At 44.3% G+C, this 25142-nt stretch overlaps 1 protein-coding gene across 1 annotated transcript in view; it reads left to right on the forward strand.

The window, feature by feature from the left end:
* The window catches only part of KIAA0319 (KIAA0319 ortholog), a 993525-nt gene that overhangs the window by 889086 nt on the left and 79297 nt on the right, over nucleotides 1–25142 (forward strand). The window contains exon 17 of the mRNA XM_086965138.1: nucleotides 425–567. Within this exon, the coding sequence (XP_086821264.1) occupies nucleotides 425–567 (143 nt within the window). The remainder of the gene's footprint in view (nucleotides 1–424; nucleotides 568–25142) is intronic.

A 25142-nucleotide genomic window follows, 5' to 3' on the forward strand; every position in this document is an offset into this window, starting at 1 on the left:
GTTGTGCGGTGTGATCAGTTGGGGGGATTTCGACGGACAATGACGAGGGAAAATGAAATAAATAATTAATTTGCCCTCATCATCGTCCGTCAAAATTGCCTCTTATCCGGCCCCACTGCCCCGCTGCTCTTAACTGTATGGGCTGCGGCTGGGTATTATATTCTGAAAGAAAGGGAGATCCAATCCTGAACAATTACACAAGTATATCCATTCGGCAAAGGATTGCTACCCTTTGTCAGATAGTTCAATGTTCTTTTCCACCTGTTTGTTGATTTACAAATGGCACATGGAAAGTGAAGTGAGTACCTAACCAAAGTGTTTGGTTCTTTCTTTTCTTGAAATAAAACTTAGCTATGAATATCCGTTTATCAGTTGATGGTGCATGGGTTTAATGACAATGTTTTTCTCTGTTTTTCTTTCGCAGCACAGCCGTAGTGTTCTATGTTCAGACCAGCAGTCCTTTTAAAATCATGAGGGCTACTGATGTTGCGAGAAAACTGCAGAGCCAGCTTGTCAAGGAAAAGGTAGACTTCTTACTCTATAAAGTGCTACGAGTCGACACCACAGGTATGTCATTTTCAATCACAGTGTCTTTATATCTAAGGAAACCGTCACTGAACTAGAGTGCAGATTCCTACACTTTTAAGCATTATGGAAATGTGTGCATGTATGCACATATGGCTTTATACTTGAGGCGTCTATTGAATATTGAAAGTGGGGTGTAGTAAATGTCCGCCTGAATTGTGCGTGCTTGATTTCTGCCCCGGTGCATGACAGTGGCTGAGCTCCAGGTGTCCGGGAATGTAGCTGAATCAATGGAGGCATTGAGGATGGGTGTCAGTGCTTCACTGATCTGTAGGAGTCCTTTGGTAAAGGAGTGGTGGGGGGCAAGGGTCCCATAGAGCCTCCAAGTGGGTCGTCTTCATGATAGCAGGGGTTTCGACGGTGGTGGTGGCAGGCCACAATGTCAGGGTTAGTTCATCATCTATAAAAGGGAAGTTGAGTTGCAACAGTAACAGAGTTCTGTTCGGGGTCAAAGGTGCTATATATGGAGGTGATTTTGTTACAGAGAATTCTGAGAGCTTGTTACAATGGTCTGATGATGGCAAAGATTTCCTTGTTGCTGTTAGTGCTGGGTCAATGCGATCTGCAATAGCTCTACTTTTGGTGGTCTGTATCTGCTGGTGGCAGCGTCTTAGAGTTGGTTTTAAGATTTCCTTATCTGTGGTGTCTTGAATTGTTCTCCATTTCTGGTGCAGTTGCTTTCAGGGCTGTTTCGTCATCCTGAGTTCCTCTGCGTACCATCTAGCCTGTGGTCAGTCTCTTGCCCTTGGGTTAAGCTTGAGGGGAGCCAAGGTGTCAGCCCATGCTGTGATCCAGCTGTTGAGGTTTTTGATGGCTTTCAGCAAATTGATAGTGTGCTCAGGATGTTGCTCGAAGAAGGCGGAAGCCCACTCCTCTTCTAAGTTGCTTTTCCAGCTGTAGCGGGTGGTCCTGGTGGTGTTAGATCTGTGATGATGCAGCATGAGTATGCTGAACCCAACGAGGGCACAATCTGTCCAGGTCATAGTTGTTGGCTTGTCAACTTTGATGTTGCTGATTGTGGAGAAAATAGGGTCGAATAGGTGCCAGGCAGTGTGGGTCGTTTTGGTAACATGTTGGGTGAAGTCAAGGTTTCTGAGGTTTTCCAGAAGACCCATAGACCCTCAGCTGGTGCAGTGTTTTAGGTGAAAGTTAAGGTCTCTGAAGAGGATGAGGGGTGTGACGAAGTCCGTGATATCGCTGGCAAAATCGGTGCAGAGTCCTGGTGATCCGCATACAAGGGTTCCACCAAGGGAGAAGTTGGCTTTGATTCTTATCTTGAACGTAAGCTGTTCCATGTAGCTGGGGGGGGTGTCCGTGTAGGGGTGCAGCTGATGGTATCTTTGAATATAATGGCGACTCCACCCCAAGCTTGTGCTGATGGTCATGCCTAACAATCTTGTTGCTGGCAGGGATGGCTGTAGTGATGTTCTGTGCTGAGGTTGGGTTTAGCCATGTTTCTATGAGTAGATCTAGAGCATGGTTGTGCAGTAGGTCCCAAATCTCCGTGGCGTGTGTGGTGAGTGAGCAGGTGTTGTGAAGCATGCATGTGAGTGTAGTGTGTTGTTTGGGTGGTGTTTGGTCTGTGTGAGCGTGAGCGGGTGTCTGGTTTGTGTGAATGTGAGCGAGTGGGGTGCTGGTGGTGAGGGAGTGGTGGGTGTGGGAGAGTGCATGAGAACTTGGAGAAGGTGCATGTGTATGTTTCTTCAGTGGTTTGTGATGCGGTGTGGCAGCAGTGTGGCGAGCAGCAAACATGGATGGCCCCCCCACACCACCTCATCACTCCTGGACCATTGATACCGCCACACTCACTGCCTTCCCAGCAGTCAGTCAGAGCGATATTGAGACACTAATAGGTCAAATTAAGACAGGGTCTCCTTTAGATCTTATCCCTGCTAGAATTGTCTCCTCTTTGGGCAATTCCCTTTGTCCTGTGATTCAGACTCTGGTGAATCTCTCTCTTGCTGAGGGTCAGGTACCACAGGAATGGAAGAAAGCTCTTGTAAATCCCATCCGTAAGAACTCTGCTCTTCCCTGGACGGACTTATCAAACCTTCGCCCCATATCCCTTCTCCCATACCTGACTGAGCAAGATGACAGAAAAGCATATCAACACCCATCTGTCGAATTTCATCGAGCTGACTAGAGGGTTAGACCATTCCCAGTCCGGATTAAGGCCCAACTACAGCACAGAATCGGCGCTCCTCTCTGTGACTGATACCACCAGAATGTCACAGGATAAGGGGAGCTCTGTGATTGTGGTGCTGTTGGACCTGTCCGCAGCCTTAGACACGATATTGCATGAAATTTTGCTCAGTCGTCTGCAGGAAGTTGGGGTCGGGGGTTTGGCTCTGTCCTGTTTGAAGATTTTTCTATCAGGCCGCACGCAGAGTGTCAGTTTGGGTCCCTTCCGTTCGTCCCCTGTGGAGCTTACCAAGGGGGTGCCACAGGGCTTGTGTTTGAGTCCCACACTTTTTAATGTGTATGTGGCCCCCCTGGCTGATCTTATGAGATCGTATGGATTTATTCCTGTGTCGTACGCTGACGACACTCAGCTGCTTTTTCCTTTTCAGTCTCTGACTGCTGCAGTTAAACACTCCTTTTCTGAAGGTATGAGGGCTGTGTCTCGATGGATGGCCTCGAATTTCCTGCAATGTAATGTAGGGAAAACCGAGGTTATGCTGTTTGGGGAGGCTCCACTATTGTGGTCACCGGACTGGTGGCCATTAGATCTGGGCCCTGTCCCCAGTCCTAAGCAGACAGTAAAGAACCTGGGTGTTCGCTTGGACCAAGGGCTATCTTTAAAGGAGCATGTCAATCAAACAGCTGGGTCCTGTTTCCATGTTATCGGACTCCTTAGACGAGTGTTTCCTTTACTGCCAGACGCTTCTAGAAAGACCCTTGTCCAGGCTTTAGTGCTCAGCCGCCTGGACTTCTGTAATGGGCTACTAATATCAGCAAACGACAACCTGCTAAGTAGACTCCAGGTGGCTCAGAACACCGCTGCAAGGTTAGTTCTTAATGCCCCATCCAGAGCCCCCTCCCATCCCCTGCTGGAAAAGCTTCATTGGCTACCAATCCAACAACGGGTTAAATTTAAAACCTGCTGTATTATCCATAAGAGTATTTATGGCTCAGGTCCTCTGTACCTGGCGGAAAAGTTTGTCCCTTACAATCCTGTACGTACCCTCCGCTCCAGCAATCAATATCTTCTACAGATTCCGTCCATTAGAAGGGCGAGACTGGGCGGAAGAGCTCTCTCATTTTTGGGCCCCACTCTCTGGAACAAACTGCCTGCTATTCTCAGGCTATGCACTAATCATCTAGCCTTCAGGAAACTGTTGAAGACCTTTTTGTTTTCAATATAGCGTCTTCCTCTCTGCTAGATCCTGAGCACACTGTCCCTTCTGCCTGCTGGGTGAACTAAGCGCAGAGATACTCCTTCGGGAGTCGAGTCTAGCGCTATACAAGCCTATAAATAATAAATAAAGCATAAAGGTCCAGAGCAAGGTATCTCTTAGTAGAGTGAGAACCAGTATTCCTGAGACCGGGCGCAGTCCAGATGCAGACAGGCTTGCCTTTGGCTGTAGCCGCCATAAAGTAGGTCTTGGTAGGAGGGAGGAGCACAGGAAACCATGGGTGATAAAACAGTGACCTCACTTCTTGTGCAGATAAATGATGGGAGATCCAGTGATGTCACTTCCTGTGCTTATGGATGATGGGAAATCCAGCATTGTCCCTTCCTGTGCAGCTGGGCAATGGGAAATTAAGTCCTCTTGCTTAGCTTCTTCTTTGATGTAAGTCTACCGCGTGACGCTCATAAGAAAGTGGCAGACTGTGAACCAGTCTGAACAAATGCAGCAAGAGCTACAGCCACAAACATCAGAACTGCAAAATCAACTACTTGACCTGACGGACTGCGTACTCTTCCTGGGGAGCACAGTTCAGAACGCTGAAGGCCACTCACTCATCTTGAAATAGACAACAATCGGTTCCTTGTTTTTCTGGACCACACCCTGGCGGTAGGAAACCAAAGTGCTTCCTTCTCTGGAGTAAAACATAAACTTAGAGACATGGGCCTCAAATATTTCCAGCTGTACCCTGTGAAGCTCCGAATTATATCAGAGCACAACTCACACTTCTTCACTGATCCAGAAATTACCTTGATGTGGCAGTGAACTGTGTCCAGAGAGAATACCATAAAGAAATGGAAGAAGCCAATTGTGCAGCAAAATTGGTTTGTGATCCCATTTAGAGTTGGCAGCTTCATTCAGACACTACATAGTGGCCACCGACTCTCAACAGATGGAATCTTCCAGCAACGACGGGAACTCCTCATCAGAGACATCTATACAAGAATCAGAGTCTTTTCCAGTTATGACCCCACAAACAGCAGACATTTCACTTTAGAGAGCCTTTAACTTGTTTTTTCTTACTCTGTTACTTCCGATTTGTTTTAGGTCTCTGACGAGAAGTACTTAAACTTCTATGCCTACATTTCAAATATATCCCTAGTCCCTACCACCTGGGGTACTTATGTTTCCACTTATCTTCCAGGTTCACTTGCTTCATTGTATCTATTTACAAAATTGAATACTGGGTAACCTGATGGTGGCTAATCCCCTTGCACCTGTACCTTTGGGACAGGTGATCCTACTCAGTAGCAACCTTGGAGTGCTGACCGGAAACCCACTCAGTGCCAATCACATTCCATACCTTATAGCACAATGAATTGGTTTATTAATCAGTTTGGAAGGGAGGCCGTTTGCCATATTTTGAAGTCCCTACCTTTGTGTTTCCAGGCTTTGATGAATTAATTCCTCTGGTTACACCCTAAAACACGGTTGTGGCATCCAGCCATACAGCATGAAAATATAGTTGATCAGGTAGGAGGGTCCAATACAATCATCCTTTCAGCTCAACACCACCATGGCACAATCAGCTAACCTTAATGTCCTCACATGGAACATCTGGGCTATGCACACTGCAAGCAAGAGATGTGAAATATACTCTCATATCAAACGCAGATGGGCGCACACTGCTTTACTTCAAGAGTCCCACAATACTGAGATGGAAGCATTAAGGCTTCAGAAGTGTTTGAGGGGGCAGATATTTTCTACAAATTACTCAACGAGTATGCCCATGGAGCCCTAATCTGGATAAAAGCAGGAGACCCCTTTCAGGAGTGTGGATATGTGCTAGTGGAGAGTTGCGTAGATAACAGCCTACTTGTATTAGGAAACATTTATGTCCCAAATTCAAAGCAGGCCACTTTTCTAAATAGGCAATAGGAACAGCTTGCACAGTGAGTTCATATACCCCGGATTGTGTACAGGTATTTCAATTGCGTCTTAGCCATCTGTCTTGATAGATCCTGCCCCCACTCCCTGGACAACCTGCACCACTTAACTGCAAAAATCTATTGTGCTGGAAGAATAGTGTCCTTTGATCGATGTATGGAGACAATGCAACCCAAGGGTTAAAATTGGCTCGTTTTCCTCTACCTTGCATGACCTGTATGTTCGATTGGACCAAACTGTATGTTCCAAATCAATGTTCCCCTTTGTTACCCAGTTGGATTATAAGGGTAGAACTATTTTGGGCTACAGCCTGATGTAGGATGGGTTTAATTAGGGAAATATGCAACAACCCATCACAATATGACAGTTGCAGAGCCCTGTGCTGGAGGAAGCAGTTATACATGCAACACTATGCGGAAAACTCTGTGACTACTTGGAAGACGACCAAACCACAACTTCCTTTCTAGCAATTGAATAGGAAGCATTAAAGGTCGTGAATAGAAGCCACTGTATGCATATGGTGGTGGGAGCTCGCAAAATCATTGACAAAGAATTGCAAGCAGTAAAAAACTCACTGATCCTATTAGAAAAGCATTGCGATTTCTGATCCTACCCACAGAGATGCTTTCAAGGCTGCATGCACAAAGCACTCCTTACTTAAGCAGCAGCTCCACATCAGTTATTCCATGCATGCAGCTAAAACACACTTGGAGAGGGGCAAGGTGAACAAGCTGTTGGCAAGTCTCATTAAACAGGTACATGTACATGCCCTAACGTCATCTATTTGAACAGCACTAGACACATTCATACCAGTGGCATCTTGAGAATTGAGGGAGCCCCCCTGCAAAGTACAAGTGCACTCCGCTCCCAGTTAGGAGCTCTCATGCAAGTTGCCTAATTCCAGTGCACCATGCTGGAGGGGGCCCCCGGGAGCTCAGGGGCCCCGCACGCCGGGGGATGTTATTATGCAACTGTTCCATACACTTGCAATTAAAAAATTCACGTACTTCACCACAGCCCAAACAATGTGCTAGAAATACAAAGTTGCCCACAAAGTGCAACAAAAGATGGGTGCCACTATAACCACCATTGAAATAAGTGAGGCAGGATATACTGTAATGGCGGTATTGGGGCAAGATGGCGGTCTAAACGTTAGACCGATTGCAGCACTCTACTGAGCTCCGATGGAGTGAACGACCGGACTGCTTTTTTTGGCGGATTCTACTTTTGAAAGTTAAATTTGCAGACTACGTCCTTGGTGCTGTGAAATGCAGGACGCAGAGAGCTCATAAAATACGAAGAGCGACGGAGGAGAACCCTTGATTCTTTGACCGGGAGCTTTGGGAGAGACGCGCTGATATCCCGCGGCGCCAGGAAGCACTGAATGCGAGTGATTACGACTACGCGGCTTTCCTTTGTTATTATTATTTCTTTCCCGGCATGAGATACAGTGGCAGACCTCTCGGCTGAGACAATGCGATATTGTTACAATCTTTTAAAAATCCTTCGACGCTTGGATACACTTACGCTTTGGTGGAATCCGGCTTCCTCACACGGCGTTTCCAAGGAAACAGGATCAACACAGTCAGTAGCGTTACTGGGGGTGTGTCAGTCACTGAAAACCTTGCGGCAAAACGCCGGCTCCTCGGTCTGTGGGTTTGTTTGGCGAGCAGAGCAACTTTTGAGAGGGGAAACACCGAGGGGAGAAAACAGAACAGCAATGCCACCAAAGACTGCCTCAGCTGCTGCAACTAGAGCCAGGATTGCGAAGGCAGCAAGGGTGCTTCGCAAGGAAGCAGAGAGACAACAACGTGAAGGTTTAATGGACGGAGAAGATCAACTACAGGTAAAAGCAGCGTCAGCAAGAGCTAAGAAGCAAGCAATTGCGTCCCCCATTGGCACCTCAAGACAGGAAATCTTAGCATCTCGCAGAAGGCTAAGCAATGCAGGGGGGAGGACTGTGCTTGATTTATTGCTTTAAAAAACCCCAAATCAAAATAATTTACAGCCTGAGCCCGTATCTACCCCAATAATGAATGGTGAACAGAATAATTTAACCGTGGAACAATCAAATAATACTCTAGACTTAGAGGAGGGGGTGTCTGACCCCCTTATTGCCCCTGATAACTCAACGATTGCAGCTGATGCTCAAAGTATGAGAACTTCCAATGCTAATAGTACTATAACTGTCGAGGTCTCTAAAATCGGACGAATTGATGTGCCAACAGAGAGAGCGGGGAATGAGGAGAAGCAATTTGAGGAGGGCCGGGCAATGTCTTTTTCGGGCCCTGGAGGCAATATATTGGGTGTACAAAACGACCAGACTAATCCTATATCAGAAGTAACGCCACTCACGTTAGTCACCAATCAGAATGAGGCTAGAACACCAGCACTAACCCCAGGTTTAGTAGACTCAACAGCCTCGGAGGAGGCACCAGGGATACCAGGGACATCCCTACATCTAATTTCTAAGCAAATTATAACAAGTGAGGGGTTTAATGACTCATTACCAAGTACTGCCCCACTACAAACTGAACAAACTGGACAACAACTAGAGGGGGAAAAAGACCTCACTGAGTTTTACTCCTTTTCTGATGAAACCGGAGAGGTCGAAGTAGATGTATTAGGGGAGTGGTCTGAGAGTTTTGAATCTACGGAGTGTGAGGATGAGGATGAGGAATCAGAAACACATATATATTCCTCAGAAGACAGCTATGGTGAGGGGAGACAGAAGCCTAATACTGTTAAGACTAAGCCTAAAAGTAGTGCTAGAACCACACAGAAGAAAGTAGCTAAAGGTCATCTTGAGTATAATCAAGGCACTACCTCAGACATGCCAGATAACTCAGAGTTAACCCCCACCGCAGCGGAGACCATTCTACAAGCTATAGCAGCCCACAGGGAAGAGACTGCCCAGGATAGCAGAAGATCTTGTGCAGCATTGCGTAAAATGCAGGGGGTTGTCAAAAAACTGTCTAAGACATGTATACATATTGGTGAACGAGTAACTGAAATGGAACTAAGGGTGATGGCAGCAGAGAAAGACTCTTCCGAAAATCATGAGAAAATTAAGCTTCAGGAAACAGAATTGATGGATATCAAATGGAAGCTTGAAGATTTTGAAAATAGGCAACGCCGCAATAATCTTTGCATCCTGGGGGTACCGGAGAAAGTTGAGGGAGAGAATATGCGAGCATTCATTATTAAACTCTTTAGTGAATCTATGCCTGAAATACAGAACTGGAACTGGGAAGTCGAAATCCAACGGGCTCATCGAGTCCCCTTTAATCCACCAACGAAACCAGGGTTATATCCACGTGCTGTCTTAGTATATTTTGGTAATTTTTTACTTAGACAAGCGGTGGCAGAGAAAGCGAGACCAGATCGCAAAATAACTTGCAATGGATTTTCCTTCTTCTCAAGACCTGACTTTTGTCACGCAACTGTTGAAACACGATGGAGGTTGCGAATGATGATCAAATCTTTTCAAGAGAAGGGTGCTTTGGCCTTTTTGAACAACCCTGCTAGCCTTAAGATTGTCCATCGCGGTCAGACAAAGTTTTTTCAGTCGGAGATAAAAGCAAAAGCATATTTGGACGAAATATCTTAGATAAAATCTCCTTCATTTGGGACATAAGTCTTGATGACCGCAAATAATAACTTACATATTACAAGAACTATGAGGGTGCAGGGGAGGGATAGAATGAGATATGTTTTTATTCTTCACCGTTTCTCTCGATGCTCTAAGAATGTGCTTTGTTCGATTTAACTGAAGACTGATTAGCATGCCTAGGCATAGATTAGAGATGAACGATAGGATGAATATAGTTATGACATATGTTATGATATGATATGTGATGTAGAATCCTTTTTTTCTTTCTTTTTTTTTCTTTTTCTGTGATTTTCTTTCTTTATTTATGGCAAGGTAGCTCAGTAGAAGTGCAGCAACTTCATCACACAGACTCTGGTTGAGTCTGAATGCCTCTGCAAGGGGGGGGGGAGGGAGAAGGGGGGGGGAAGTGGGTGGGTCAGAGGGAGGGACAATGGAGAGGGAGGGGGGGCAGGAAGAAGGGGGAGAAGCAGAAAATAGAAAAAAACCAGGTGTAATAGCAGGAACTAAATTAATTTTGGAAAAGATACAGCAGGACATGCATATGGAGCACTATTTGAACAACGTTAATAGACAAAGCTACTACATTAATAATGGGTAAGCTTAGTATACAAACCTGGAATATAGGAGGTTTATTGGCTAGAGACAAACGGTCACGACTGGAGGAATTACTTAAATTATACCCTGTAGACATTTTGTGCCTGCAGGAGACCCATATCCCCTGGAGTAAAAGAGCGCTATTAAGACTTAAAGGATATAATTTAATAGTAGCATCATCTCAAATAACAAATATTAGGGGGGTTGCAATATTGGTTAAGAATTGTCATGGGCAAGGAACACGCTTTTCATCTGATGCACATGGAAGGTGGGCGATCGCTAAACTAGCAAATGGAATTACGATAGGCACTGTTTATGGATCAAATCAGGATGACCCCATAATTTTTGAAACTTTGGAAACAGAACTAGCTATGTGGCAAGGTCCGCTAATTTTCTGTGGTGATTTTAACATTTCCTTGATGCCACCTTTGTCACCATATGCAACTAAACTCAAGTATATAGGCCGGAAACCGAAGGTTTATCGCGCTATTAACAGCCTAATATGTAGCCTTGGGCTAACTGATATTTGGATGCAGAGTAATCCAATAGACCCTAGCTATACTTACTACTCGCATCCCCACCAAAAATATGTACGAATAGACTACATTTTTACTTCCAGAGATTTAACACCTTCTTCGCACATAAACAAACTCCCAAAAACAATATCAGATCATAATTCCTTAATACTATTAATTGATTATGACACTTATTATATTCAAAAAACAACATGGTCCTTTGATAGGAAACTACTATGCAACAAAGAATACATTGATAATATTAAAGTCTGGACTGAGGAATTTTTTAATATGAATCGCTTCAGTGCATCAAGAAACATCGTTTGGGATACTTATAAAGCTGCTTTAAGGGGGGAAACTATTAGTTACCAATCTAAAATTAGGAATAGGGAAAAAAAAGAATATGAAATAAGAATAGCAGCTTTAGCTAAAGCCGAGGAAGAGCATATCCTCAAAATTAGACAAAAACAAGATACTAGTCATGTGATGATGCAGGTAGCAATACTGAAATCAGAATTGAATTCCAAACTCAGCCAGAAAGCTGCCCAGACATATCAGTCACATAGAAAACAAATATATGAAAGTGGAGAGAAAGTGGGCAGACAACTGGCACTTAGTACACGGCAAAAAACTGCAAGAAGAGATAATATTACTATAGTAGAAAATGGGCAGACCTTTACTCATGCAACCGAAATCAACTCTCAGTTTCAGAGGTATTATCAGAAGTTGTATACTGAGGATACTATAAGTTCCGAGGAGGATACAAAAGTCTACTTAAATAACTTTCTCAGTAATCCAGAGGCCACGAAATTATTAGATGGCGATACAAAGTAGGATCTTGAAAAAGAAATCACACTCACGGAAGTCGGTGCCGCATTATCATTACTGGCATCTGGCAAAGCAGCAGGTCCCGATAAGATACCGATTGAGTTATTCAAGCTTCTTAGTCATCAATTAATACCTATTTTACATGATTTATTTCTTGGGATACAATTTAATGGTATACCTCCAATTTCTTGGGAGGAAGCTAATATAATCGTGTTTCCGAAAAAGGGAAAATCTCCTGAACAGCTTACCTCGTATCGCCCTATATCCCTTATCAATTCGGACTCTAAATTATATGCAAAAATTCTAGCGCTCAGACTCAGTGGGGTCATTGAACAACTCGCTTCCCCTTGGCAGCATGGCTTCATTCCTGGGAAGGGAACTACAGATCATATCCGCAGGGCAATTGCCTTATTCGATGCCACGACTGCCAGGGGGGAGCAAATGTCGATGATCCTACTTGATGCTGAAAAAGCTTTTGATCGTGTTACTTGGAATTTTCTCTGGGAAGTTATGATGCGTAATAATTTTGGCCCCAAATTTATTAACTCAATTAAATCAATGTATCACCGCCCCAAAGCAAAAGTTTTGGCTGCCGGACTTTTTTCTGGATATATTAACATAACAAGAGGTACTAGACAAGGCTGCCCATGCTCGCCTCTACTATTTGCATTATACATCAATCCTCTCATTTTGAAACTACTGGAAAGCACTAATATTAAACCTGTTGTTAGCCATCATTTCGAAACAAAAATGCTGGCTTACGCTGATGACATCGTGATTATCACATCTGAACCGACAGAGGCTATCCGTGAAATAGAGGAAATTACTTCTGAATTTGGGCCTTATTCCGGATATTCTCTCAATAAGGGAAAGACGATTATTATAAGCACAGCTAACACAGTTTGTATGGACGCACGAAGAACAGAAAAAGCTACATATCTGGGCATTGAACTTTGTGCAAATACTAAGCTAATCCCCAAAATCAACTTTGATCCATTAGTGATAAAAATTAAGAATGATTTTGAAAGGGTTAATAACCTTCATCTTTCCATTATAGGGAGAGTCAACTATGTTAAAATGAATACGCTACCTAGATGCCTCTACCTGTTTCGAGCAATACCATTAGCTATTAAACAAGAAACATTAATGCTGATCAATTCACTCATATCTAAGTTTGTGTGGCAGAATGGAAAGATTAGGAGATCTCTTGAGTTATTATCTCTTCCTGTTGATAAAGGTGGCCTCACTATACCTAATATGATATTATATTACTGGGCAGCACAGATAAAACAACTTACGCCTATGATTAAAGGATATAATTTAGAGAATTTAGAGGACTCTGTTGAAATGCCCTCAATATATGAGTTTTTGGTAGGTCAGGAGGCAAACGGTTTACTACTGCGAAAGACCGAGACAAGAAATTATAAAGACTTTAAAGGAGAAATTATGGTTAATGCCTGGAAAACTTGGAATAAAATTGCTAAATATACCCAAATTGAGAAAATTAATCGATATACACCACTTTTACACTCTAATGCTATTCAGGGACAGGACCTAGTTGGCTTTTTAAAACAATGTGCAAAGCTAGGAATTAGGACAATAGGTGACCTTCTAATAAATGACTATGATACAACCTTCCTAGCTTTAAAAGCCAAATATAAATTACCTAACGGAGATTTTCTGAAGTTTGCACAGATATTTGCTACACTAAAAGCCAAAGAATCACTAATCTGCTTACATATCCTAACTAGTTTGGGAGCTCATTTCCACACGGAAAACAATAAACCTGGCACCATGCTAGCACATACATAACAGGCCGACCGGCTCATCCTTGAGATCAAGGATAGTAATAACAGTCTACATGCGCCACTGAAGGTAAACTTTGGAATTTTCATTCCTTTTATCAGTCACTCTGGAAAGCCAGCAATACTCCCCGAGCCTCATGACACACCTGTTTAGACTTCATGTCTTCCCTCACCTCTCCCCTAAATATGCATCAGAGCTCGATGAACCCATCACTGCTGCTGGGTTGCTGAGTTTGATTAATCTGCTCAAGCGTCTGAAGCCCTGGATGGGTTCACTGCTATGTTTTACAAGAGATTAGCCCCCCAGCTCCTTCCCATCCTTCATGCCCTTTTTAGCAACCTTAACACCAATAAAGGTGTTACTTTTAGCACAATGCAAAGATCCAATGCTCTTCTCTTCCTTCCCCCCAATTTCCTTGCTCAAGCTGTTTCTGAAAACTCTAGCTAAAGTACTGGCCAGCTGCTGAGATAAACCTCTTCCTGGCTTGATCCACACTGACCAGCATTGTTTTGTCCTCAGCAGGGCCACTAGCAACAAAATCAGGCAAATCATGCACTTGATTGATATAGCCCAGAAAAAGGGCAGGGTGGTTATCCTCCTATCACTTGATTAGGGTTGACTGGCACATGCTCTTTAATGTTCTACTGAAGTTGGTACTTAGCACCCACTTCTGTGGCTGGATCTCTCCCTTCTACATGACCGCCACACCTAGGATCAGACTTAATGGCCAAAACCCAGACCCCTTATCTATATATAGAGGCACTCAGCAAGGTTGCCCTCTGACCCTACTTTTAATTAACCTTTTTTAGAACCCTCTTATTAAAGGCTTGAAACCACCTGCAAATTCATGGTATATTCTGCTGCAATGTCTTCAAGATCTCAGCCTTCGCAGATGACCTTCTCCTCACCATCACTGAGACCACACAATCGCTCCAGCCCGTTATCCCCCAGTTAGAGGTATTTTTAGGGAGTAGACGGCCTTCTGATCGACATGACTAATTCAGAAGGCTTAGTACCTGTGGAAAGCAGCGCTCTGGCAGACTCACTTCACTCCATCACCCTTTTGCGCTGGTCCACTGAATCGATTAGGTACCTAGGGATTCAACTGACACCCAATCTACAAATGTGCACGAGGACTAACTTTGATCACCTCATGCGTGATGCCTAATCCATGTTAGCTGCATGGAGGAACGACTCTCTCTCTCTCTCTTGGGTGAGATGCATCCCAATGCTCAAAAGAACTAGTCTCCCCCCACATCATTGTTTGTTTCAGGCCATTCCACTCCCACTTCAGAGAGAAGATATTTCTCGCTTACAAGTGATCTGTATGAATTATATATGGGCAGGTGGTCAGTTATGCCTTGCTGCCAGGATATGTATGTGGCCCCTCAAAGAGGGAGGCCTGGAAATCTAGGTCCTCATGCTTTTTTTTTTATCAAGCTTCACAACTATGATACAAGGTTGATTGGCTAAGGGGAGAGACAGATAATTAGTAGTGCTGTGTCAACCAAAATTTGGCTGCTGGACCCCATGGCGAAATGCAGTGCATCCCTAAGAATATGAGAGGTTGGCTATTATATGTCTCCCCCATTACCTGGGCTAAGCTCACAGTGGGGTACTCCATTGCATGACAAAAAGGTCTCACTTCCTTCCTCTCCCCGATCACACCCATTGTGGGCAGCGCTGACTTCATACCTGTGATTTTCACATCTGGTTATCCAGTGACTGGCTTTGGGACTTTTCGGCCAGCAGTATTTTGAATTCCTTCGAGGACCTCAAACTTGAATATGGAATCCCGGAATCTGAGTGTTTTTGTTGTCTCTAAATTAGAGATTGGATTGTGCAACAACATATTGGGCTGGTTCTCCTAGGGCCCTTACACTTTTTCAAAAATTCCTTCAGTTCTTCACCTCAACCAAACGGTTGGTCTCCCAAATATTTGGGGCCCGATGTAGGTGGCAAATACCGGTCGGAAACGGCCGAATTCGGCAGTTTCCGACCGGTTATTTGGCATCTTGAGATGTAGGGGGCCAGATTTTACAGATTCTGTAAATTTACCGAATCGGTAAATTTACAGAATCTGTAAAATACCGAATCAGTATTTTTACCGATTCGGTAATTCCCAGATGTAGGTGGGACTCTTCTGAGTTCCAAAGGCCCTACAAATTCGGTATTTTACCACCCAATCCAATTGGGTGTTAAAATACCGAATTCAGGTGTGCATGCACATGTGTGCATGCACACCTAGCCATGTGACAGACAGACATGCCCTTAAGGCATGTCTGTGTGCCACATGGCCCACATGCCTATTTTTGGGGTGCCAGAGGGTGTCAAAGTGACACCCCCTGCACCCTTGTGAATTTCGGTATTTCCGATTCATTCCTATGGGCTTCAAAGCCCATAGGAATGAATGGGCATTACCGATTCGGTATTTACCGAATCGGTAAATACCGAATTCTTCCGATTCGGTATTCCAGCACATCTGGAATACCTACATACCCACCCCTTAGATTTACCGATTTTTAATTACCGAATCGGTACAATTCGGTAATTAAAAATCGGTAAATCTATTCTACCTACATCTAGCCCATAGCATCCTTAACACCCCAACATCAAAATGTAAAGCACCCTTTCAAAAGCTGTAGGAATGAACTTGTATCACTTTGGACATCTTCCTTCACACTAACACATTTGCTCGCCATGCCCAGGGTGTAGAAATACTGTACAAACAACTCTTTAGCTGGCACCTCACTCCAACCCGCTTTACCTCATTGACCCCTCTCACCCAGATTCATGCTGGAGGGGTTGCTGATGTTCGGGCACCCTCCTGCATATCATGTGATCCTGCCCTCTCTTGGGAGACTTCTGGGATAAAATGTTTTAAGTCATCTCCCAGAATCAAGGTCAAGACTTCAACAAACTCTGTTAGCTGACTCTACTTGGCAGGCTTTCAGAGGCTTTTTACCCTGTCCACTCGATGGCGGGCAAGTGAATTTCCAATCTCCTATTTTCAGCTAAACACACTATCCTCTCAACATGGAGTAAACCTGTGAAACCAACCTGTGATCTCTGGCTAAATAGAGTCTGGCATATTTTGGGTTATGAGATGCTGGCCTATGATCTTGATGACAAATCTGTACTCTTTCTCAAATCGTGGCTATGAGTTATTTCTTAATTGAACCCAAACTTAAGGGGCAGACCTGGCCCCTGACATTACGAGCCCTTGGTTTGCTTAACCCTTCACTGATTCCTTAATGCAGCTCCACTGTACCCTTGGAAGACTAGTGCATTCACGCTATATTTTTACTTGCAGAACACCCCGGTGCGGGGTGGAAATTTGGATAGGTGAGACTAGTTCCTCTGTGGCTGCATTAAACAACAATATTTCTGTAGAATAAATCAACAAGGCCGTTTTATCCTTACAGTGTTGCAAAGCTCCTGGTCCAGATGTTTTATCTATTTAATTTTTATGTCAGTTTTTCAAACACTTTTCCAAAGCCATTAGAAATTTTTAATTGCTTTGTACCTCATTCTAAATCCCAGAAAAGGTTTCTTAAAGCAGGCTGACAAGGATCAACAATCTTGCAAAAATGATAGACCCATTTCATTGATCAACAGTCGTTGTTCAATTTTTGCAAAGATATTGGATATATATGAAAGACATATATCCCCTTACTAATTAAGCCTGATCAGTCTGGTTTTATTACGGGTAGAATAGCATTTGCTAATGTTAGAATCTTGTCTGATATTATCCCTAAAGCTACATCCATGAAAGTTCCCCATGCTACCTTATTGTTGTATGACGGAAGGTCTTGATTTAATCCATTGTTTATTGTTATTTAAGACATTATCCTGGATTGGTTTTGTCCCAAAATGCATTAATACTGTATGTGCCTTTTGTTCTGAACCTAAGGACAATGGAGCTTTCTCACTTTTGTTTTTTAATTAGAATATGGTACTAGACTGGAGTGAACCTTCTCTCCTTTACCTTTTATTTTGTGCTTGCAGGATTTTTTTGTATTATATATGTTGCAACCAGTTTACTGAACTTTATTGTAATTAAGATTATTAATAAAGACATTAAACTTTTTGCTTGTGCAAACTACCTTTTACTGTATTTTGTAGATACTGAACATTTTGTTACAATATTTATTAATGAGATAAACATACATACTCTGAAGTTTCAGGTTGCAAATTAAACTACACCAAATGGAGTTTCTCACATTAGATTGTCTTTGCAAGAAATATATTTTTGATGGTACTCAATTTCAGTTGTCCTCAGCAAAATAAAATATTTGGGATTTTAGTTTACAAAAGATACTAAAAGTATTATAGATTTGAGTATTCCGTCTCTCAAGAAGAAGTTGCACTCCTTAACTGAAAGTTGGTCTCCATTATACATATCATGATGGGGTACATTAAATATGATTTCAATGCTAATGTAGCCAAATATTCTATATATAAAATATCTATGTGATCATTTAAAATCCCTGAAATTGTTGTTAAAAAAATTAATTCAGCTTTCTCTAAATTTTTGTGTAACACAAAACGTCCCAGGTTTGCCTTTCCAACTTAAAAAAAGCCAAAAATAGATGGGGGTATTCGCTTTCCTTTTTTTTAACAACACATTTTATTAGGTTTAGCACAGACATAAACATTGCCATTGTACAAACATATCTGTCACTGTAAACCTCTAATCTCCTCGCCTGCCTTCTTGATCTAATAATAAATATAGGCAATAATGTAGTAATACCCCCATTTCCCTCCTGTCCAACTCTTGAAATCTGAGCATCCACAAATGTCCTGATTTTGTCACCCAGGGAAGGGGTACTGGCATCCTTTTGCGTCAGAGGAATGCCTCTACATTGGGCCCAAGCAGCTCATATTTTGTGGGGGTTCTGTGGGCAGCCCCTAGCAGCGTAGATGGGGATTTCCAAGATCAGACATCTGTCTAGGCTAGCCTTCCATCTCTCTATACATGGGTGATCCTTGTCCTTCCACGCTTTGGCAATGATTCTTTTGGCAACTGCTAAGCCCAACCACATGAAGACTGGTTGGTATCTTTTACTGTCTAAATCTATAGTGACATGTAGTTCGGTAAATTTAGGGACCCTAGGCAGGCTCATCCTAATACTGACTTAAACAGGAGCGCACATCCTCCCAGAAGGGCCTCAATGCCCTGCAGTCCAGCATTGTTGAAGAAAGGCCTGTGTGTGCATCCCACATCTTAGACATATTGGAGAAGCTATCACTCATATTTTCCATAGCCTTTACCATGTAACGTATACTCAGTGTAAGTATTTATGTTGGATCAATTAGAATTGTGAGGCTATTGCCACCCCCCCTGGGGGATGCAAGCGCGTTTCTCCCATAATCATCTTTAAGTGGACCCTGATCTTCATCTCAGGCCTCTCTTAAGTTTTGGAAGGTGTCTTTGGAGTTGATTACAGGGCCATAGTAAACTTTCGAGATCTAGTGGGTGGTCAGGTCCTAAAGTGGGATTTACGCCTCAATAGGACTGTTGTCTGGGAACTCGATAAGGGAAACTGTGTATGGATTAAGTAAGTGCCAGAGTTGTATATATCAAAAGAATTGTCTCTTGTGCATGTCATACTAATCTTGGAGATTGGTGAAGGATTGCAGTGTAGTGCGCATTATAACATCCCATTTTAGAGATGGCCATAGTGTCACACCCGTGAAAGCCCTAGAGGGCGAACTTGTGTCCCAGCAGGCCGCGGGCCAGAACGGAGTCTCTCTGATCAGACGTCCTGGCCACCCCGCTACCCTTTGGGTGTCCCACCAGACCTAAATCAGCACTTTAGTGGCTGGTGTAAGTTGACTCGTCCCGGGGTAGCCATGTAGTGATTGTAGAAGATGAGTATTTCCCATCACCCACTGCTCGGATACGACGGCGGTGTCATCTGCACTTCCGAACCAGCATTCATTTTTATCAGATGAGATGCCTGCAGTGGTGATGCCGCCAATATAGGTCGACTTGTAACATTTACAGAGGGCAATTTGTGAAGCAATGTAGTTCCAGAAAAGTCTCTGCAGCGTTGCTTTTATTATTTTAAAGAAGGCCTTGGAGAGGAGAAAGAGGTAGTCATGTAGCTGATAGAGTAGACGCGGTAAAGCTATCATCTTGAATTGGAGGAGCGGCCCATGACGGATATCGGGATCCCTAACCAGAACTCAGTGTATCAGCGCAGTTTTTTTGATTGAGACAGGATATTGTTTTCCCACTCCCTCTGTGAGTTGGTTGTCATGTAGACCCCAAAATACTTGAAGCCCTCTGCCTGTATTTGTAGGTCTCCGGTCCTCTACAGTTCCGAGGCAGGGCAGTTAATCAGGTGTATTATAGATTTTGTTTTATTTAGGATGAGCACAAAGAAAATGTAATAAATGTGGAGTATCTGGAGGACCCCGGGGCACAACACTTTAGGCTCTACCAGAAATATAAGGACGTACTCAGTGTATAATGCTATTTGGTCAGAAACCTCTGGCACCCAGTCCAGTCCCTTGACCAGAGTGTGCACCCTCATCCATTAGGCTAATGGCTCAATCGCCCGATCGAACAGTAATGATGATGGGGGGCATCCCTGGTGAGTGCTTCTGTAAATCTGGAACATATCAGAGATGGCGTTGCCCACCCATACTCTAACCGACAAGCCAATATGCAACAGTTTCACTTTACTAATACATTTGGGCCAAAGTTCATTCTAGTCAAGAAACGGAACAGGTACTCTCAATGTACCAAGTCAAAAGCTTCATGGAAGTCGGCTAGCAAAAGTGCATGTGCTCCATGTCGGTTCTTGGCCAGGACCATCGCATTATGGACTCGTCAGATGTTATGGCAGTGGCTCAGTGGGTCATAAAGTTGGATTGGTCGAGGTGGACTAGCAAATAAATCAGTCCAAGCAGGCAGTTGGCCCATATCTTTACCTCCGTATTTAAAAGGGAAATAGGTCAGTATGATGAGCTCTGGTGGAGTATGACCACTATCTCCCTATCTCTCAAAGGCGAAGACCCGACAGCAGTGTTCCTGACTGCATTGTCACGAGTAGGGTCTTGGTCAACGGGTGCAAAACCCTTTGAAGAATTCTGCAGGGATCCCGTTGGGGCCCGGCATCTTCCCTGATTGAAGCTGGGTGATGGTTTCTGCCAACTTTTCTGTTGAAATGTCTTCCTCTAGCGCCTCAGTGTCCTCCATCCGCAATGATGCCATTGGGAGGTTTCTAACGAACTCCTGCAGGGTCATCTGATCAGACAGACTTTGGTCTGAGTATAGCGTTGTGTTATAGGAGGCAAAGCACTGGGCTGTATCCACATTTCCTGTCACCTTCATTCCCTCCTCATTAAGGACATACACAATAGGCTCCAGGCAGGCAGCATTTTGTCACCTACTGGTATATATGACTCTGTGTGGCTAGCCACAACTCCTGTGCCTCATTCACTATTATTTGCTAAATGATCTGTTGTGTGTGTAAGAAACCTCTAAGGAGGGCCTGTGTAGATGATGTCATGAACTCCCTTTCAGGCTTCAGAATGCGGGTTTCATGGTAGGACATTTATTGTTGCTGCCTACGTTTCATACCAGATATGTGGCTTCTAATACCCCCATTCAGGGTGACTTTCATTGCCTTTCACAGAGTCACTGGAGAGTCTAGAGACTCACTATTTGTTCACCTTTAAGTATTGAGCAATAGCTGTGTGAATGTACATCCTGGAGTTGGCATCTTTCAACCACCACGTATTGAGGCGTCAGTTTGCTTTCGGTCTCCTCGGCCCCAGTCGTGACCTCAGCACCACTGGGGAGTGGTCTGACAGCGCTTTAGCAAGAATATGTGTGTCCCTTGCCCTGTGCATTTCAGAGCTCGGCATAAGGAATTTGTCTACTCGTAAGAAGATTTTATGTGCCCCAAACAGAATGTGTAGCACCTCTCATAGGGGTGGAAGGACCTCCATACATCTGAAAGCCCCAGAGCTTCTAGGAACAGTGGGAGTGAAGGCCCCTAGGCATGTGTACAACCTCCCCCAGAGAATCAGTCGAGAGTAGAATTCACAACCCCATTCATGTCCCACCCCAAGATCCAAAGTCCCACCAGGAATTGTGCCGGCGGCACTCCCAGTGTGAATAAATAGTCGGCGGGGAGGGGTGGGGGCACATTGAGGAGGCCAGCCACTGCCAGGTATCGCCCCCCATTCTAGCCATACTTGAGTAACCTTAAACAGCACACAGGGTGATTACTACCACCACCCATCTTGACCCCATAGCAAAGCCTGCATTGAACACCTGTTCCATCTACATCAGAAATGGAAACCTATTGCCTCCCAAGTGCGTCTTCTGTAAAAGGAGAACATCGGCTTGATAGCAGCCATTCACAGAATTGCTTCCTATGTTTTTTAGGGTGGGCTGTTTCTTCTGCTAAGTTCTCCGCCAGCTGACGAATCTGAATGAACTTCGCAAGTGGGTCTGGGTTAAGCCAGTGGTGGACTAGACTCCGAGAGTCCGCCATCTGAATGTGTTGGTGTTTTCCGTTGCGAGCTTAGATCATCTGACAAATTGCCCATGGAGCATTGGTGTCTCCTGTTACCTTGGGTTGTATGTCAGGATCGTGTCCACTCCTGGATGCCTCCAGATCCCCTTTGAGTCCTATAGGGTGGGGAGTGCTGACAGTATGATCCCTCTTCCACCAATGACCAAGAGGCTTCTAGTGTGTCAAAAAAGAGAGCATTGTTCTTAAAGATTAATTCGAAGCTGGCTGAGAAAAGCTGTATTACGTCTGCATGGCCCTCAACTTTTGTTTCATTTCCAGGAACGAGCGTCTTTGTTGTAAAACTTTCCATGTATAGTTGAGAATCAACAACACCCATGCTGAAATATTTAGCAAAGTGTAGGCCGTAAGTATCGCATCACTGACTGCAACATTAAATATCCTTGCAATGATGGGTCAGCAGGGGTCTTGAAGCCAGTGGCCTGTGTGCCCATTCAAACACAAAGCAAGCTAAGAGTTCACCTTTAAGTACCTGGTCTGTAGCCAGTCCACTATGATTTGTGTTGCTAAGGTGCCATTCGATCCCAAGGGTATCCCCACAATCCTGAGACTGTTGCAGCGAGCGTGCCCTTCTGCATCTTCTGCCCTCACCTCTAATTAGTGTACCAGTCATTTGACGTCAGGGATCATGGTGTGCAAAGTTTTCAACGTGTCTTCTGTTTCCGATAATCTTCCTTCCACTTTCATGACCCTCGCCACTGTGTTGCGCAGATCCTGGTCCAGCAAGGAGACATACTTTTGGAGTTCTCCAATTTTCTCTTCCAACGAGGAGTGAGAGTCACGGGTATCCTGCAAGATGGCGAATTACTTCGGTGGGTGGTGGAGAGGGTGCCTCATTCTCTTGCAGCGCTCTGGGCTTTGTGAATTTGTCAATGCGCCATTGTACAGCAGGGGCTCAGAAGTTTTATCATTCCCCATAGTGGGAATCCCATACTCTCACTCCAACAGTCGGTGTGTCCCCTGCAGTCCGTCTGGCCTGCACTGATGACCCACAGCACTGCCATGGGGGTAAAAAGTCCGCGGATTGGACTCAACCCATTTCTGTAGCCACCCGAATGTTGACACACTGGGCACCAAACAGCATCCGGTATTCCTTTGCCAGTCTCCTGTCCTCTGCCTCACCCCATTGAGTGCTGTGTCTCACAGGTAGGGCCCCTGTAGTCTACTTCGCTGTTGTCCCCTGCGTTGACCTCCAGAAGGATGGCTCTGTGATCTCAGCTCAGGGCACAGCCGGGCATGGCAAGACAGTCACCCGCGGGCATCCCTTTTGTCTTTCTCGGGCCCATCGTGGTGTTCCTTCAAGGAGAGTCGCTTGAGGGGCAGGCAGCTCTACCCACTTCAGATAGTGTCATCACAGGGATGTGGGGGCCTAGGCACTGCTCCAGTGTTGCATTAGTATGGGGCCCCGAATCACCGGCACCAACACAGCACCCAATGGCCTGTGGGACCCTGGGGCGCAGAGTAGCAGCCTCTGGTTCAGAGAACTCATGGGTATGTGACCGGCCGGCCGGTGCATCTCCACTCCTCCAGTGCAGCCGCGTTCGGCAGTTTAGGACCAGGGCTGGCCTCTCTCAGCACTCCCTCTCTGTTGGCTGCATTCGCCTGGGAGAGGGCCCCGGCGAGTCAGAATTCCCTCCAAAGGGGTCCCGAGCATTCAAGCCCCGAATGGTATCGTTGTGGAGATCATAGGAGTGGGTCCTCATTCCCCCCGATAGCCGCTGCGTTCCTTTGTGCAGCTGATTGCTGCCCATTTTCCTACAGGTTCCACTCATAGCCCCTGGGAGACTGTCTGGGAAGCAAAGAGACTACCTACAGCATTGTTAAGCCTTCTCACTTAGTGACCAGCGTCGGTGGCCCGTTCCGTCCTTGCACCAGGATAGGACTGTCGTTGGAGAGGCGGCAGAGTTCAACAATTAGTGGCCGCCATGTTGGGCATTGCAGCCACACCCCCTGGTGTTTACTTTTCTGACTTTTATCACACTTCGGGCCTATTTACAAAAAATCTCGGAGCGCAAAGCTATGCCAAATTTCTCAGCGCCACGCTCCGACATTTGGAAAATGCAGGGATGAGGCTTAGTCACAAGAATATAGCTGACCCCTGTGTTTCCCCTAGGGCTGGCGCAAAAAAAGCTGCCTAGCACCAGTGCAGGCACCCTGCCGCCATGTTGCAGAGTCACCTTCTTGCACATAAGCAAACAATAATGGCGATTTGCTCTTTCCATGAATGCTGCAATATGCAGCGCACCTGAAAAGAGCAAAAAACGAGGCGAAATCAGCAAATTCGCCTCTTATCGCCATTTTAACATCTGGAATTCCATGGTATTCTTTTTTGGGCGCTATCTCAGCCTTGTAAATCTTGGGCTGCAACAAAAAGCAATGGGTGTTGCGGTGGAACACCCAAAGCAACACTCATTGCACGCCCCTTTGCCGCAGAGGACGGCGGCGGAAAGGGGCATATTTACAAGGGGGTGTTAAGTCACGCTAAGTGGCTTAGCGCCACCTTGTAAATATGGAAAATAGCACCACGCCACTTGAGTGTCAAAAAAAGTGACGCTCCGGTGGCAATAGGGGCTTGTAAATATGCCCCCACGTTCTTCATTAGACAGGCTTTTACTTTACTTCATTCAGGTGTATTAAACTTGTGTGCCCATTGGGTTAAAATTGCGAAATCTTTATTTTCATAATTTAACTTTAAAGAAATATAATTCATGTCTAAATGGTGGAAACGTAAGAATTTCCAATTAAAAAATGATGCACATCAAATGTTACATGAATGTTTATCTTCAAAACCTTTAAAGAAACATGTTGTCCTTTTATCTTCTACTTGGTATAACAAACATATACAAGTTAATAGAAGGATAATTTACTAGAAAGATTGGCATGGTAAGAGTATTTCCTGCGTTTCCCAATTTTATAACAATTGCATTGTAATTCCTTTACAGTCTCTTTGATTGTCCTTTAATTTACCTAATTATTTTCCATATAAATATAAGCTTGCGAATCACATCTTACAATCAGTTTTTTATATATTGGATATGGAATGAACTTGAAGAATATGTCCTCAGAAAATATCTTACATGTTGTTGAGAATGTTTCTATTCCTAAATCTGTATTAATTTATGGAGTATCACATCGAACTGTCTAAATCAGGAATATAATGTATTTGTGAATCAGATGCATAGGTGTCTGGTTCAAATGTTTATTTGAAAAATGTATGGAATAAAATATTTAAAACATCTAAAGCTGCAAACATAACTTAAAGCTTATTTTTATTTATAAAAGGCTTTCATCTACTCAGGTTAAATTAAATACAATTTTAAATAGTAATTATAATTTATTTTGGTCTGGT

Source organism: Lissotriton vulgaris, chromosome 4_1, assembly GCF_964263255.1.
Source record: "Lissotriton vulgaris chromosome 4_1, aLisVul1.2, whole genome shotgun sequence".
Lineage (NCBI taxonomy): Eukaryota > Metazoa > Chordata > Amphibia > Caudata > Salamandridae > Lissotriton > Lissotriton vulgaris.